An 18,178-nucleotide genomic window follows, 5' to 3' on the forward strand; every position below is an offset into this window, starting at 1 on the left:
CAAAAATATATTTTAGGTGAAGAGGTGAGATGTCACCTGTTTTCTCACCTCTTTTCTCACCCGTTGAATTTTCATGAATTTTCCCGAAATAAAAAATAAAGTTAGTTTTTTTTAAAAAATATTTTTTATTTTTATTGTAAGAACATGTTAGCAACAACAGCACCAAACTCGTTAGTCATGAACCCAACTTCAATGTTAGTAGAGATGAAAAGCTTCATTCCTTCTTCATATACTTTCGAAACAGAAATCCAGAAGATAAAGCAAGAACTTTTAACATGTAATTTAGACTGTTGTGCGAAAGATGAAGAAAATGAACAGTATCTTTATGAAATGCAGGACATTATTGACCATTTACCCAAATTGCCTGAAATTCAGCAGCAAAAGCTCACTATTCCTGAATTCGATGAAATAGAAGTCAAAGCAACTGACTCAGTAGAAATAAAGAAGTTCATACGAAAGGTAAACTATGAGTTTCTAGGATTTCATTGCAACCATAAAGTTATGGACAAAGATTGCGATATGGTATATAAGAACATCTCTGACATATATAAATCTGGGGAGTTTAAGACCTACGACAACTTTGTTTCGTTAGTTGCTGAATGTGTATGGCAGATAAGAGATAAAGATAGAAGAGGCAAAGTATGGAACGAACAAATAAGACCCGCTATGTTTGAGATGAAGAGAGCAATTGACGCCTTAGTTGTTTTAGCAGGTAAGGTTTCAGAATATAACGCAAAAATGAACCCGCAATGTTCTAAATGTAAAGCAGCAATTAGGAAATATAACTACTCCGTCAAAGAGATAGAACGTATGCGAAACGACTATGCAGATTTAAAGAAAGAAGCAGAAAAACCAGCAGAAGATAAAATGGACATGTTAGAATTTCTGAACAAAAACTATCCAACAGCAGAAGATTTCCTTCTATCTGACGTCAAGAAGAAATATAAAGAAACCTTCGGTATTGTTAAAACTTTTGACATACTGACAGAAGAAATAGAAGCTACGAAATTGTTCAGGATTTCAAATATACATCGTACAATTCATGTAAAATGCTTGTGAAAAAACAGGTGAGAAAAGAGGTGAGAAAATGGGTGAAATCTCACCTCTTCACCTCAATTATATTTTTGCTGAATTCTGAGTAAAATGACCAAATTTCATATATAACTGTTATGAGTGACGAAGAGAACTTTGACACTTCGTAAAAAAAATCCCTGAAATCATATCTTTTATACAAAATTCAAGAGGTGAAAAAAGAGTGTGAAAAAACAGGTGAAATCTCACCTCTTCACCGAAACATTATTTTTGCTGAAAAATGACCAAATTTCATGAATTTCCTCATATGCTTGCTACCCTCGAAAAAACTGAGAGAAGAGATTCCGTATGAAAATCGTGAAAAATAACAGAGTATTTTGACAACTTCAAACAAGTAGAGTAAATGAACTCTTTATTTTTTACGCTTGACTTTTTACAATTTGAACTTTGTTTGCGTAGATATGAATTCTGAAAGAAGTATGAGGGTCTTGTATGACTTTGTACTTCTCCCATAGTTCATGTCTGTCAAACTTACCTGCCATGGACTCTTTCATAAGTTCCATGAAATCGTCTTCGGACAATCCGGGGAAAAGTATGTCAGTAAGTATTCTCTTTACATCCTTACTTAAACTCTTTGCTGTCTGTACACAAATGACAACTGAGATGTTAAAGTGTCTGAGCTTCTTAAGAATTCGACACATGTCTTGTTCTCTGTTCTTTAACAAAGGATGAGAAGCAAATCATCTAAGATAAGAAGACATCTGTGAGGGTAAGTCTTCCAATCGTAAGATTGCAATTTCTTCGAAATGTATTCTATCTCTTTCTGTTTGTTTCTGAAGTGTTTCTTCTCTAATATTCTCTGCATTTCCTCATTTGGGTCTTTAAACTTAGAATTGACATACTCATTTATAGCATTGTACTTCAAAACTCTTCTTTGGTACTTCTTTATCCAATCTAACAACTCAGAGTCTTTTATACATACTAACTTAGACTTTTTATAATATCTTTGAACGAATTGACGGTTTGGTCAAATTGACCAGAAGTACTACAAATAACAACTAACTCATAGAATGGGTTCTTCTCATCTAGTTCTTGTTGTTGTGCAGCCATTTTAAGATAAGTGAAAGTCTTACCCGACCCAGGTGGTGCAATTAGACCTGTTATACCATTCTGAGCAAATAAGAACTTGTCATGTATGGGTTTTATCTGAGCATTTTCTAACTTCCTCTTGTTCTTGTTTAAAACATTCTCAAATTTCTTGTCAATGTCAGCAAACTTTTTTTCTAACATATTTTTAGAAAAATTAAAATTTTTATCTTTTAGAAAATGTCTAGCGATTTCGCTATCTATATTCGAGACAAGCTTTTCGACAGCAAAACATCTGTCGACCATAAAATCTTACATAGTGTAAACAAGAAAGGTGAATTTGTTCTAAAGTTCTGTTTCTGGGAATATGACAAGAACCATAAAACATTAAGCAGAGAAGTCTTAAAATTTGTCAATGACAGACTTGTTGACAGAGATGACGCCGATTGGAAAGATGAAGTCCAACAAAAGTTCTTAGAATGCAAAGAAGACACATGCGCTGTTCTTGAAGATGAAATAGAAAACAGAATAGATGAGCTATTAAAGGACAAAGAACTTTTACAAAATATGGTTCTGAGAAATTTGACATAACTCCACCAGAGAAAAGAAGAAGAAAGGAAAGAAAGAGAAAAAAAGTAGAAGAGAGAAAGAACCTGAACCAGACCAGTTCCAGAGAAAAAGAAATTTGACATGTAAAAATAAAATTTTATTTTTAGAACATTTCTGGGTCAATGTCAATGTTCTCTTCCTCTTTAGGAGCAAACACTGGCTTAGACTCTAAAATCTTTTTACCCAATTTACCTTGAACTTCTACAACTTTAGACTCATAATATTCATAGTCGTCTGCTTCTTTGGTTCATAAGGTATAACAAGTTTGTATGCTTTGCCTTCTTTAAGGTTTGAGAACCTTCTGTCAAAATTTTCTTTGACTGCTAACAAACCTTCTATGTCTAAGTCTTCAAATTTCGCACCATTTTTAGTCACAATAGCAAACTTAACGGGTTCGATGTTCCAAACTTTGTCAAATGTAGACTTTTCAAAATGGTAGAAGTAAACATTCAAATATGCGAATGGGTCTAGTTCTTCTTTGACTTCTGTCATGTACTTGTTTACTGAGATGAATTTTGCCATCTTTTCTATCGGATAAAAAAATATTTTTTTTAAAATTTACTCAGAAAAATTTTTCTTTGTATATACGCCGTTCTGAACATCTAAAAGATTTTTGACATTTGCCAAGAATGTTCGTTTAGACGCTGTCATATAACCATACTCTTGACAATATTGTTTATATTCATCGTACAATGACCTTTCATCTAAACACTCAAAGTTAGTCTCATCTATAAACAGTTCATATACACTCTTGTTTGCTTCTAACAATGTTTGTCTTCTTCGGTATGTGGAATTTGTCTTGGATTGAACTTTGAAATATCTAATGTCATGAAATATGAGAACAAGTGGTTGTAAAAGTCAGATGTCAAAGTTTCTGCTAAGTCGTCAAAATATTCTGTATCTTGCATATGAGAATCTGACGTTCTGACAACTACATATCTTCTGTCAGAACTTTCTAACTTCATCGGAACAACATTGTTTGAAACCATGATGAAGTTTGCAACATTTTCACAAACTCTTTGGTCTTTATATTTTCTTTCAACAACTCCAACTTTGTCTGTTATAAGACTCTTCAAAGCATCTGAGTTTAAAACTTTTGTTGTATCTATACTTTGAAGTTCGTTACATACTATAAGTTTCATATTCTCTATTGAAGAGTTAAATTTACCGCAGATGTTTTCTAAGTTTGTCATATTCGGGTTCGAATAGCCCTCTAACAGTTTGCAAAATATCTGTAAAGAAAGTGTTCTTACCAGTTCCTTGTTTTCCAATTATAATGAGAGCAGTTTCATTTTTAGCACTTGGATGTTGTAAGATGTTTGCAAACCAACATAAGATATACTCATAGACTCTTTCGTTTCCATTGCATATAATTTCTTTGACATGGTCTAACCAAGCTTCTATAATATTTTCTTTCCATTCTACTTGTTCATATTTATATCCAGTGAAGATAGAATAGAAGTTTGGAGAAGGTGTATAACTTTATACCACGAACTGAAAAATCTTCTAACTTTGACAATAAGATATCCCAAGCATCTAACATCTTCATACCAACTTGTACAACTTTTATTTTCTTAAGTTTCTGTCTACATTCTTGTTCTGAAACTATTGTTGCTCTTGGTTTGTTAAAGACAACATCCCATTCTTTCATAACATAACATTCTGGGGCAGAGTCGACATAAATGACTAAACGTTTCAAATTCTCGACTGCTTTGTTATAGTCTCTAAATGGACACATATTTCTGAATGCTTGGAAGTCATAAAAATCTGAAACATCTATTCTGTACATTTTTATAAAAATAAAAAAAATATTTTTTTTATTCTTGAGCTATTTGTTGCATTTGTTGTTCTTGAGCTATTTGTTGTTGAAGTTGTTCTTGTAGTACAATACTTTCACCAGTTGCATCTTCCAATTCGAAACTTTCTGCCGTCATTGACAAATACATAGGACATAAAAGTTTTACAGGAACAAAGTTTGCGTCAACTAAGGTTAAGTTTATGTTTGCTAAAGTGTTTGAGTTCACTAAAGCTGAAAACTCTGCATTCGAATGAACAATAGGCAAACCAGCAGAGAAAGTGTTGTTTATACGCATGAGTATCTTTTGGTCATAGTAGTTTCTGTCGACATTCGAATAACACTTTGAACCTAAGTTTGAAACAATATATAAAATAGGTGTGCTTAAAGTCAATGGAACAGATAGACCTTGTATGACACCTTTTCCTGTTATAGGAAACTGTTGGTAGTAAAAACCAGATATAAGTTTTGTATTATAGCTCATATCGTTTATACTAAACTCAGTCGGACATCCAAACATAATGAAACCTGCTCTAGTTGCAGCACATGTTACATCCGTCCTTAAAGTATTAAATAAGTCAACAAAACCTGTTGGTGGTATATCTGAGTAAGTATCTTCAAAGAAGTATTTTTTACCATTCACAACAACAAAGTCTTCTGGTGTCAAAAGAGCAAAACAGGCTTTAGTCGTCATTGTGTTTAAGGTTAGTTTACAATATCGTCCTTGAGGACTTTGTAAGTTTGTTGTTATAGAATTATATGACTCAGGGTTTTTAGTCGTAATAGTATAAACCACTATGTCTTCTGCCATTTACTTAGCAAATAAATTTTAATGAAATGTTGTGGTCGTCAAATATTTTTATGTCTGGGAAACTATATTTTAAGTTCAACGTTTCACCTCCTTTCATAACGTATATCTTGTCAATGACATTATATGAAACACCACAGCAAGCAATGTCGGGTTCTATTTCTTTGATGTTTATATCGTCTGCCTCTGTCAAAAGTTTCAATAGTTCTTTCAAAACTTCATGAGGTGCGATGACATATGAGTTCACTTTTACAGGGTTGTGTTCGACCAAGTTTAACATTATACCAAAGCTTGACAAATCTTCTCCTGAGTTTTAAGTTTGTCTTTCAGTTGTTGGTAGTCGTTTCGAATATCTGCAACAGAACTTAAGTCTCTGCTAACTTCAGGATATGTTGGTTGTTCTTTTACAGGAACAATTGTTATACCATCTTCGTCTTCGTATGGTTTCCCCACTTCAACATCTCTTTCTTTGACATTGACAACAACACTTTGACTGTTTGTTTGAGTTGGTGAATTTAACTTCACATCTGCCACCGCCATTAAACCTTTTGAAACACTTACGCTTCTATTTTTCGGAAATGACATTTTACTTAGAATAAAAAGATGGACGTATTTGAGTATCTCTTCGAATTGAAGCAAAACAAAGTTTACACACACAAACAATACAAATACATTGACAGAATAGTTCTTTACACAAACAATGGAAAATGTTATAGAATAGCAGTCTTTGCTGAACCAAAATATTTTCATAAAGCAAAGAAAGTTGGTATAACCGAGATGGTGAAAGTTCTTGAAGCAGACAAAAATATAACAACAAAACTTACGATATTTCTAAAGGTAAGTTTTAATACAATATATTCAAAACTGGCGTACTGTCAATATTTGACGGAGAGAAGTCAGTTCAAGAACAACTTACTGACCTGCTGCCAAAATCTGCTCGATGGAAGCTGTCGTTATACCAATCTGAGGAGCCCCAGCAGGTTTCATCGAACGAATTTCAAAAGAGCATCTTCCGTGAAAAGTGCTATTGGTTTTGTAAACTTCTTTGCTTCAATTCATCTGGACCGTCTCTGTCACCAGTATATTGTATTTGAACTGTACCAACAGTTGAAATACCACCCATAAAGTCTTCTGAGTCAGCAAATGGAATGCCAAGCCAAAAGTTTGAACGGTCTCCATTTGTATATTGAGTTTTTTGACCTCCTGTATGAGTCCATACTTTCACATATGGCATAATAGAACTTTGCATTTCAGGGTTAATGGTTGTTGTGAAGTTGTTGTTAAAGTTCATAGCATCTAATGTCAAGTTGTATGACCTCATATCCTCAACTGTAGAATATTCTTCTCTTGGATATATTTGCCATCTATGTTTATATGATATTTAATACCAGGGTTGTAGAAACAAGAATAGTCATTTATAGTTCGTCTGAACAGTACAAACATAGTATCTGCATGTTTCATTGCAGTTGTTAAGGCAATATCTGTTCTTGCACCTGGGTCAGCACTTTGGTTTCCAACTTCACCTGCAAAGTCTTTGACAGATATTTGGTGTATAGGGAACATAAGTGGAACTGCAATATATTTGGCAGCTAAAGCATTTGAAATATCTGGGTCCAACATATAGACTGCAAGTCTGCTTTCTATTCTCTTGCATTCAAATTTTTCGCATGTGAACTTAACTGGGTCCCAAGCATCTCCAGCAGCATTGAAATAATAGTTTACTTCAGTGTTGAGGTTTGAGAAACCAAAGTCTAAGTCAACTTTGTTTTGCAAAAGTCGGCGAATGACTTTTATTTGTTCCACTACTTCTGTAAGAGTGAATGGGTCTTGTGTTGGTGCAATGACTAAGTTATTTTTGCTTGGAGTAAGTTCGATAGAAATTTTTCCTGCCCAGTTTGGCAAGTATCTTAAAAACCTGAAGATGAGGAAAGATGACAAAGGAACTCTAAGTTTCATTTTACTTTGGTTACTGCTGCTGCAGTTTGTCCAGAAAGGTTAACATAAACTCCTGGAACGTTAGGGTCAAGTCTTCTTATTTTCTCAATAGTTGCATACTGGTCTGTTTGTTCTCTAGCTTGTGGTTGTACTGAGTTTCTCAAAGCGAACCATTCATAGTTTGCCCATGTTACTGTTTGAACTAAGTCAGAGTTAGAATATATCTTATATCCCATGAAAACTTCTGGAGCATATTGGTATCCGACATAGAAAATTCCATTGCAACCTTTCTTGTCAGACAACTTGGCAGAAGGTTTTATTTCAATGTCTTGTTCCACGTATAAGAAAGAGTTGTCAATAGAAATTATATGAAACCTGTCGCAAGCAATATCTACTGTTGTTGAAGAACCTTCTCCAAACTCACCTACGTTTCCATAAGAAACAGCAGTTGTATATTCGTAAGTTCCAGGAACTATTTCTGACCTTCTAATGGCATTGTCGCATTCGTTATACCATTCGGAAACATTTCCATTCATAGCATCCAAAACTGTTGGCGTTATATTCTGAGCGGCGTACATTTCATATGAGTAAAAATATAGAATAGTTGGATTTATATGTCATAATAGAACCCACGTGGACCAAGCTTTACTTTCTTCCTGACTGAGTTTTTAACTCTTCTTTTTCCTTCATTGCCACTACTTTCACTAGATGAAGTTACTTCTTCACTACTTTCACTTTGTTCTACTCTTCTTCTTTGGTGTCGCTTTGGTAACTTGCCCTCTGCTTCAAGTTGTTGCATCTTTGCATTATGTTCATCTAGTATGTTGCAAATTTCCCATGTCCTTTTTGCCTTTTGGCTCTGGTCGCCCATCTCAGGTAACCTATATCCTAGAAAGAGTTTGTCATAGTTTGTATTTGAGTCTTCGCGTATTGTTTGCATGACTCTTTCCTGAGTTTCCGGTTCAAGCTCTTCAAACAGTGCCTGTCCATATGGAATATGCTCGTTTCCAAATATATGTTTTTGTAGCCATTCTGGTTTTCTTTCCATGTTACCAACTATATCTTTTGTGAATGGGAAAGCTTTTACCCAATCTTTCAGTCTTTCGTCATTTATTTCTGTAGTTGGTTTTATTTTGTCAAGGAACATGTTTTTCAATACTAACATTTCATTTGGTACTGTCCATTTGAGTTTTCTTAAATATTCATCCCTTCTCAGTTCATTGTCTGCAAAGTAAGTTTTTATGACATTTTGTAAACTTTCGTTTGCAAGGTCATGTACAATAGGTTCTCTTCCTTCTCCCTCCCTAACTTTCTTTCTAAACTCTTCACCAAATATACCATCTCTATGGTTCTGTGTAGTTCTTTGAGATAAATGTTCTAGAACGTCAGGTGTTATATTTCCATCAGCCATGTTCATTTCATACTGGTTCAAAATATCTGCATCTTTCATATCTTTCAATGGCATTAAAGCCGCGCTGAAAATACCAGCTATATCTGGTTCACCATTGACTTCCATTGCGTCTACAACTTCTTGGAATTGTGGTTGTAAGTTTATGAACCACCTATCCGGGTTAGCTTTATGACCCCATCTCATTGTAGTTCCATCGTCTGCAGAAACAAAAGTAGGTTTGTTTCCATCTTGGTTAGGTTCTGAATGAACTTTAAACAATGTTTCATTTCTATATGTTTTCTTGAAATTTAACCTTTTATTTTCACCGAGTTCATCCGAAGATTGAACGTTAAATGCTCGTAAGTAAAAAGGGTTGTTGTATTTGTGTACATTTTCTTTCAGTACTTCCATTCTATGCTGAATATTTTCATCTGGTGTTGGAGTCTTTTGTATGTCGGCAAACATTTTTCGATATTCTTCTACTATGTCAGCCGAATTTTTTTTAGACTCTTGGAAATATTCCATATTCTCCGCATACTCTTGTTGAGGGTCAAGATTTTTCGGCTGTTCCAAATCTTCATCTAGTTCTGTGAAGTTAGTTTCCAAAGGAAGGACTTGTTCGTTTCCTTCAGGCTCTTCTAGCTGTTGTTGCTGAACTATTTCTTCCATGTCTGGTTGTATCTGAACTTCTTCCTGTGGAGTTTCTTGTACCTCATCTGCTGGCATTTCATATATTCCGAGACCGTTTCAACAATTTCCCTATCTACGTCATCCGCATTCATAAGCTTTTGTTCTTTCGTTCCGTCTCTATTTTTTACGCGTTTCATGACGAAAGTTGAATTGTCATTTAGCTCTGACATCAAATATCTCGGAGTAAATTCATCCATGTCATTTGATGATATGCTATTAAATCATATCCCTTAGCGAGCTTGTATTTTCCAGGTTTGAGATTATATCCGTTTTGGTGCTGAGCCATAAAGCTAAATAGGTTCGGGTCAGTATTTCCATCCTTGAACTTCCAATAGCTTCTTTATATTCTGTCACTAAAGTCAATACTATCTGGAAACCACACTCTTCTTTAAGCATTTTTAAGAATTCTTGGTTTCCTTGTTCTCTACTTCTTTTATGTCCTTGCTCTGTTTTGTGTTGTTGTTGTGCTGGATTTTGAACTGTTGGTTGCTGTGCTGGTTTTGAACTGTTGGTTTGGTTGTTGTTGTTGTGCTGATTTTGAACTGTTGGTTGTTGTGTTGGTTTTGGTGCATGCCTGTGTCTGTGTCCATGTGACGATGTAAATGTTCTAGGTAGTCCTGGTGCAGGTGCTTCTCTTGGAGGGTTTGGTGGTATATAAATTCCACCAGCTGGCACATATGTTCCATCTGCAGCGTAATGTCCTACCTGACTTTTCGTTCTTAAGAAAGCATTTACTAGGTCTGTTTGTGGTCTGTTGTAACTCTTTTTCTTGACTTTTCACAACAGTTGCTCTAACGGCGTCATAGGCACTTTGAACTGCCTGTCTCGTTGCTGCATCTGTTATTTTCGTCATATTTTGTGCTACTTCTCTTAACTCGTTGTCGAAACCTTCAGACTTCAGTTTCTTTCCAGATGAGAAGTCGTTCACTTGTTTCACCTTACTAAAGAGCTTCGAAGGCGTTCTTAAAGTCAGCATTTGTTAAAGCTTCATTTGAACTGTCTTCATCCGCTTGTATTTTTGTCCTTATTGACCCTATGAGTTGGGCTGCTTTAGCGTTGCTTGGGCATCTAACCAGTCATTGTGCTTTTATATATTCTGCGCTTTTCATTGCCTTTTGCATGGCTGCGTCGTTATTTTTACTTTCTTGTGCTAAGTTTTCATACTGTACGTTTGGTTTTGCAACTGTAAAAGTTTTTCTGCCTTTACAGTTGCTTCAACTTCTTTTTTATACTCATCGCTATCCATATATGTCTTCAGGCTTTTTGTTTTATCTCTTCATCTTTCAGTACTTATATCGAGTAGTATGTTTTTCAAATTTATGACATCTTGTTCCATTTTTGCTACTTCTGCTGCTTTTTCTGACACTTTTTTCGCATATTCCTCTGTACTTAGTTCTTTCAGTTGTTCTTCTTCTTCTTTTCTCTACGTTTAACTCATTGAGTTTCTTTGTGTGTCTGTCATATTCTAGTTTCTTTTCGTTTTCACCTATTTGCTTCTGTATGTCTATGTTTGACTTTTTGACATCTGCTATTTGATTTTTGAGTGAACTCAAATTCATTTGACTTTGAGGGTTATAGGCTGTTCCGTCTGCAGCTCCACCATAGCCTGCCATTTTCGCTAAAAGTGCCGCTCTTAAACCTCCACTCTGTGCACCAATAACTCGGTTTAAAAGCATAGGGTTGCTTGACATTGTTGCAACATAGTGTCATTCATAATTTGTTTTCAACTGTTGTTGTGGTTGTCAGTCTTACTATTGGATGTTCAATGCTCTCTTCCTCTTACGTATATTCTTACGTAGCTTACGTGGCATTTTAAGTGAAGTTAAAAAGCGGCTTTTGACAGATGGAACACATACTTTTTCAGTAAGGACATATGAGGTGAGATGTCACCTGTTTTCTCACCTCATTTCTCACCCGTTGAATTTTCATGAATTTCTTCGTAAAGACTTTGTTAAGACTTCTTCGTAAAGACTTTGTCAAGACTTCTTTGTTAAGACTTCTTCGTAAAGACTTTGTCAAGACTTCTTCGTAAAGACTTTGTTAAGACTTCTTCGTAAATGACCAAAAATATATTTTAGGTGAAGAGGTGAGATTTCACCTCTTTTTTCACCTCATTTCTCACCTCTTGAATTTTCATGAATTTCTTCGTAAAGACTTTGTTGAGATTTCTTCATCTAATTTCTCATGAACTTTCTTGTCTATGTTTTGTTGAGATTTCTTCGTAAAGACTTTGTTGAGATTTCTTCGTAAATGACCCTAGTAGTATATTTTTGGTGTAAATTTCATGAAAATTCAGAGGGTGAAAAATTAGGTGAAAAAACAGGTGAAATCTCACCTCTTCACCTAAACATTATTTTTGGTGTAAAATTCAAGAGGGTGAAAAATTAGGTGAAAAAACAGGTGAAATCTCACCTCTTCACCTAAAATATATTTTTGGTGTAAATTTCATGAAAATTCAAGAGGTGAGAAATGAGGTGAAAAAACAGGTGAAATCTCACCTCTTCACCTAAACATTATTTTTGGTGTAAATTTCATGAAAATTCAACGGGTGAGAAATGAGGTGAGAAAACAGGTGACATCTCACCTCTTCACCTAAACATTATTTTTGGTGTAAATTTCATGAAAATTCAACGGGTGAAAATGAGGTGAGAAAACAGGTGACATCTCACCTCTTCACCTAAACATTATTTTGGTGTAAATTTCATGAAAATTCAACGGGTGAGAAATGAGGTGAGAAAACAGGTGAAATCTCACCTCTTCACCTAAACATTATTTTTGGTGTAAATTTCATGAAAATTCAACGGGTGAGAAATGAGGTGAGAAAACAGGTGACATCTCACCTCTTCACCTAAACATTATTTTTGTCTGATTTTACGAAGAAGTCTTGACAAAACATTTACGAAGAAGTCTTGACAAAACATTTACGAAGAAGTCTTGACAAAACATTTACGAAGAAGTCTTGACAAAACATTTACGAAGAAGTCTTGACAAAACATTTACGAAGAAGTCTTGACAAAACATTTACGAAGAAGTCTTGACAAAACATTTACGAAGAAGTCTTGACAAAACATTTACGAAGAAGTCTTGACAAAACATTTACGAAGAAGTCTTGACAAAACATTTACGAAGAAGTCTTGACAAAACATTTACGAAGAAGTCTTGACAAAACATTTACGAAGAAGTCTTGACAAAACATTTACGAAGAAGTCTTGACAAAACATTTACGAAGAAAAGTCTTGACAAAACATTTACGAAGAAGTCTTGACAAAAACATTTACGAAGAAGTCTTGACAAAACATTTACGAAGAAGTCTTGACAAAACATTTACGAAGAAGTCTTGACAAAACATTTACGAAGAAGTCTTGACAAAACATTTACGAAGAAAGTCTTGACAAAACATTTACGAAGAAGTCTTGACAAAACATTTACGAAGAAGTCTTGACAAAACATGAAAACATATATAATTTGTGAAAAGTGAAACATTATATAATGTTTTCGACCAAGAAGACTAACAATTTTCCGAATAAAAACTTCATTTATACTAAACATCTTCAGGGCTAGAGGGCACGAAGTGCCTGGAAGCCCCACTACCTTTTTTTTTTTTTTTTTTTTTTTTTTTTTTTTTTTTTTTTTTTTTTTTTTTTTTTTTTTTTTTTTTTTTTTTTTTTTTTTTTTTTTTTTTTTTTTTTTTTTTTTTTTTTTTTTTTTTTTTTTTTTTTTTTTTCCACAAAAAGAAATTATCCGATGTGATCCAAAAAAATATAAAACCAAAAATAATTGTTATAATTTAAATGAAGAAGTAATTTAAAACGATTTTATTTATGATCAAATTTTATATATTTGAGAAAGGGACAAACTATCCAGTGTCACTTTTCAAAGGAATAAAAAAAATAATAAAGATGGGGAACAGGACAAATTTGCCACACGGCACTTTTTTTAGAAAATTAATGGAGCGGAGCGATACTCTGCTGCAGGAGCCCAAAGGCTCCCAATCATTACGAAAGGGAGCCTCAGGGCTCCTGAGAATCCATCAGCAGAGGCCTTTTCATTTGGCCTCTGCTGATCAAAGATTCGGCGAAGCCATTCTTCGTCTCAGGAGTCCCAAGGCTCCCAATCATTACGAAAGGGAGCCTCAGGGCTCCTGAGAATCCATCAGCAGAGGCCTTTTCATTTGGCCTCTGCTGATCAAAGATTCGGCGAAGCCATTCTTCGTCTCAGGAGTCCCAAGGTCCCAATCATTACGAAAGGGAGCCTCAGGGCTCCTGAGAATCCATCAGCAGAGCCTTTTCATTTGGCCTCTGCTGATCAAAGATTCGGCGAAGCCATTCTTCGTCTCAGGAGTCCCAAGGCTCCCAATCATTACGAAAGGGAGCCTCAGGGCTCCTGAGAAACCTCTTTGAGAAGGTTTTCTTAAAGAAAACCTTCTCAAAGATGATTGTCAGCATTCACTCAAAATCTACCAAGAGTTTCAAAGTTTCAAATCTATCTGAAATGAAGCTTTGAATCTCTTGTATATCTAATTGTAGAGGTACCTTTTCAAAATGTCTTCTATTGATTAAATTTAATCAGTAAAAGTCATTTTGAAAAGGTACATCTCTATAATTGCTATTGAGCATTCACTCTTGGAACCTTGGAGCTCTTGTGTAGTGCATGAAAACTCCAAGATTCTAGCATAAAACATATATCATAGACATAATTTCTTCAAATATAATTTAAGGTTATTTTAAAAAATTAGAAAAGCGTAATTTAAGGTTATTGAAAAAGTGACACCTGGCAAATTTGTCCCGCACTCTATATATTTTTTTGGATCAAATCCATTTTAATAGAATTTATATACTATTCATCTATTAGTAAACACTACCGTATATTATTTTTTAAGCTATCTTATTTTTTGAACTTTTATTCAAATCTTTGGTCGCAAGAAGAATTGCATGATAAATAAAAACATTTAATCAAAGTCAATTTTATTTTTCATATTCAAATGGACTGAGTGTTAACGTTTAACATTTTTTGCTAATTGTCGTCAAAAATTAGGCGTAAAGCAAAAATTGATATTTCATATGGTTTTATGATAGATAAGCATTATATTCCCACTCATTATATTCGTAAATTTTGAGGTTTATCCTTCGCTTTTAAGATCATTGAATTTGATTTTTATAGAAAATAGCTATATATTAGAAAATAATATGAGTTTATGTGATATTATTTTTCAGAAGATTTCATTCTATATGCCTATGAAAAGTACTCTCAAAACTAACTTTTTCCTAATTATAATTAAATCTAGAATATTGTATTATGCTTAGTATTATTTCATTTTTCTCATTCAATTTAGAATTTACAAATGTCAAAAAATTGAGAGCTGTCACTTTTGATGAATTTCTGTTTATTACACTTTCGATTCTGTGTCATAACGAGGTATAAAAATTTCATTTTACAATGAATTTAATGTCTTTTTTAATAATCTTACGTTCTCCATTTAAAAAATTATATTTCTTTTATAGATCCATCATAATTAATGCACACCATTTTAGTACCTCGACCAAAGCATTATAGATATAGCAATCTTAGCAAGTTCCCTGCATATTATGTCGTTATCCTTTAATAAAATCAGATGGAAATTATTCGTTATTACCAAAAGACGAACTTTATCAGAAGCTTTAATATTCTGGTTATCATTCTTTTCAAAGTTCAAACAAAAATCTGAAGATGTTTTAAATTTTTTTCAAAATGTCTAATATTTTTATCCACTCATACTTGTCAAATCATCCTTTATATATTAGCCGCATTTGATACATTTTCTTTTCCGATAAAATCATTTGCTTATGCAAAGGTGGCACATAAAAGGAGTGATGCTCGATATGTCACCTTGGCTTATGCATCTGTCTACATATCACAATCTTATGATTACTTTTCTTATATTTTTGTTTACGAAGTTAGTTGTCAATGTGATGATGTATATTTCATACCTAAATACGCCTCATATATCCGAATACTGTTAGTTTTTTGTGTCCAAATCTAAAAATTAGATCTCCAATAGAGGTAGAAGAAGAATAGGATGGGTTTAGTGACTTTTTTTGTAAACGTAAGAATTCATACAATATTGAACGATTTTGTATCATTTTTTTTAACATATGAAGTAAAAAAATGTATGATTCTTACGGTTTTTATTCTTACGTTTTTGAATAAATCAAGATTTAAAAAATTTTCAAAATTGTAAGACTTTTACACTCAGCCCATACATAAAAAAAATATATTTCATCTTTTATAAAAGAAGCTATATATAGATGATGTCAGATATTCCGCGATTAATTAAACATTGTTTAAATCCTGAATGGAATCAATGAAGTCATAATCAAAGACCTCATAAACGGGTAAAAGAAATTAGAAATTCATGTCTTACGAAAAATTAAAACTTAGTTATGTTTATTATTTTATTTTTTTATTTTGTTTGAAATGAGCGTCAAAACTAACAACGTTAAAAAATTGGGATTCACAAACGAGGAAATAAAGGATATATTAGAGGAGGCGGGTTATGAGGTTGATAAATATTATTTAAGAAATTGTAAAAAATTCGCGGAGTTTTTAAATGAGTTTGATTATGATGGAAAAATGAATAAAAATGATGTTATAAATTTCTTATATCCCACATCTAAAAAAGAAAACAAACCTAAAGAACCTGATGTTTTCCCTGAATATTATGAAGAACGGATTAAAGATGATGATGAATATGATGAAATTGAAATTGAAAGACTGGAAAAAATAAGAGATGAAATAGATGAAAAAATTAAGGAATTAAGAGAAGTTGAAAAATATAATGAAAATGAAGTAGAGGATTTAATGAATATCCCAGCTTCAGAATCAGAAGTTCAGAAATCTCATGAAGAAAGATATAAAAATTATGTCTCAGAATCAACACAAAATTTATTAGATGGTGAAATAGATGAAACACTTTCAGAAGAAGGAACTAAATTTATTCGTAAACATAAGTTACAATTTATTGATAATGAAGAATACCCCTGTATCCTGCTTTCACCACCTTTAGATTCCAAAAAATTCAAAAAAGCTCTTAAAAACGTGACATATGCAACTAATACGATTAAGAAAGAAGATCATGATATTTACACAAATTATTATTTAAATAAATGCACAGGTGTTGATAAAGTTTTTGATTTATTAGATAAAATATCAAAAGAAACCATTGGAACCTATAAAATTTTGTTGATTGTGGTTTCATTATTGAAGATACCAATAATGTTTCATATGAAAGAACAGCACCGAAGGAAGACGAAGTTGAAAGGTCTATACCATTCGTTATTAAGAACATAAAAGATATGAAAACTTATAAACATTATATTTATTCATTTATTTCAGAAAAAATGGAAGCAACCCATAAAACATCTTCTCATCATTTTATAGCTATTCATACATTCCTTTTCAAAGTTGTGAAATTAAATAAGACAGGAATTAGATTTAATGTATCAGGGTACACATTCTTGAGTAAATTAAAATGTATTCGTCACGTCGCGGATGATAAAAATTTATGTGTTCTTAATTCATTTTATGGGCTTTAAAAAATAAACTTTATTTTTATTTATTTTTTAATTTTTTATTCTTACATAAATGAACAAAAACGGAACAGCTAAAATGAATGATAATCAAATTAGAGCAGAAGGTAGAAGGTTATTTAAACGCTTCTATAACATTCCTGATGGTGTTAATCCTAAAACTCGTAGAAGTTATTTAAATGAAGCAATAGATGCATATGAAGGGTTTGACATTTCATCAGAAAGTGAGAGATTAGCGAGAATGTTAAATGTTAATATTGATTTCTATTATTGTGATCCTCAACCAGAAGACGTGGACATAAATAAGGTAGACTTTCCATTAGTGGAATCAATAATGATAGATCCAGAATTTGAAACAGTAAATATTTTATTAACACAGAGTTCATGTGGAAAACTTCACGCTGACAGAATAACAGACGTAGAAGCACTCACCGGCTATAAAGTTTGTCCATTTTGTAAAGAAGAAGTTTTTCTATCCGTGATGACCAGAAAGGAAAAACCAAAGAAGATTTTTAAAGCATTGTGAGAAATGTAAAGAAAATAATGGAGATTAATTCAAGACGTTCAATTGCAAAAGACCAGCAACCATATGCACCACATATTACGAAACAGAAGATATATCAGTGGTTATTAGCTCACAATTTGCAGGAATATTATAAACCGACAAGATATTATATTACTTTTGACTTTGAAACATTAGAGACTAAAGAAGAATTACAACTTTCTGAGTGTGCAACTTTGAATGCTTACTTAAAACCATTCATGGTATCATCAACGGTTAAATTAAATGATAAAACATATACGAGGAATTTTTGCTTAACTTCGAGTGATTCTTTTATTTCTGATTGGATTGAGTTTTTATTTTCAACCTGTTCATTAGTTGCTAAATCAAATATTGAACAATATGAAGAATTATTGAAGTCGCAAACGGTGGGGACTTTGTCTCATACATTAAATGAAAAACAGAAGGAAGCATTTAAAGAACTTCTAGATGAGGAATTCAATAAAGTGAATATCATAGGTTTTAATTCGGGAAAGTTTGATTTAAATTTAATTCTTCGTGATTTAAACACTGCAAAATGGAAAATAAAATCAATGCTGGGTTCATCTTCACAATTTAAGCAAATCATTGTAAAGAAAACAAACGTTCCATATGAATTAAGATTTATTGACATCAGAAATTATATAGCGGGTGGGACATTAGACCAATTCACTCAAGATTTCGGAAACAATAAATCACGTGTTAAATCCTTTTTCCCTTATCAATT

At 33.0% G+C, this 18,178-nt stretch overlaps 4 protein-coding genes and 3 pseudogenes across 7 annotated transcripts, besides 6 other annotated features; 3 read left to right on the forward strand and 4 right to left on the reverse strand.

Moving 5' to 3' along the window:
• Positions 1-12,967: part of a mobile genetic element that runs on past the window's edge.
• On the forward strand, positions 145-712 carry TVAGG3_0752770 (organellar and viral DNA polymerase type B; the record flags this gene model as incomplete). Its single annotated transcript, XM_051245313.1, has 1 exon — positions 145-712. A coding segment is annotated over one exon (568 nt), but the record flags the coding sequence as incomplete, so codon positions are not given.
• Positions 1,452-2,142, reverse strand: TVAGG3_0752780 (annotated as a pseudogene). Its single transcript has one exon. A coding segment is annotated over exon 1 (691 nt).
• On the forward strand, positions 2,359-2,757 carry TVAGG3_0752790 (annotated as a pseudogene). Its single transcript has one exon. A coding segment is annotated over exon 1 (399 nt).
• Positions 4,545-4,820, reverse strand: TVAGG3_0752800 (uncharacterized protein; the record flags this gene model as incomplete). Its single annotated transcript, XM_051245314.1, has 1 exon — positions 4,545-4,820. One exon carries the CDS (start codon positions 4,818-4,820, stop codon positions 4,545-4,547), a length of 276 nt encoding a protein of 91 aa, XP_051091901.1.
• Positions 5,414-5,870, reverse strand: TVAGG3_0752810 (annotated as a pseudogene). Its single transcript has one exon. A coding segment is annotated over exon 1 (457 nt).
• TVAGG3_0752820 (protein of unknown function, DUF4106 family) lies at positions 7,895-8,859 on the reverse strand (the record flags this gene model as incomplete). Its single annotated transcript, XM_051245315.1, has 1 exon — positions 7,895-8,859. A coding segment is annotated over one exon (965 nt), but the record flags the coding sequence as incomplete, so codon positions are not given.
• A 220-nt stretch (positions 12,968-13,187) lies between the features above and the next one.
• Positions 13,188-13,247: a mobile genetic element.
• Positions 13,194-13,219: a mobile genetic element.
• Positions 13,248-14,137: a mobile genetic element.
• A 560-nt stretch (positions 14,138-14,697) lies between these two features.
• Positions 14,698-14,734: a mobile genetic element.
• A 985-nt stretch (positions 14,735-15,719) lies between these two features.
• Positions 15,720-18,178: part of a mobile genetic element that runs on past the window's edge.
• TVAGG3_0752880 (uncharacterized protein) lies at positions 15,799-16,655 on the forward strand (the record flags this gene model as incomplete). The annotated part of the gene is made up of 1 exon (XM_051245316.1): positions 15,799-16,655. A coding segment is annotated over one exon (857 nt), but the record flags the coding sequence as incomplete, so codon positions are not given.

Source organism: Trichomonas vaginalis, chromosome III (assembly GCF_026262505.1).
Source record: "Trichomonas vaginalis G3 chromosome III, whole genome shotgun sequence".
Taxonomy (NCBI): domain Eukaryota; phylum Parabasalia; order Trichomonadida; family Trichomonadidae; genus Trichomonas; species Trichomonas vaginalis.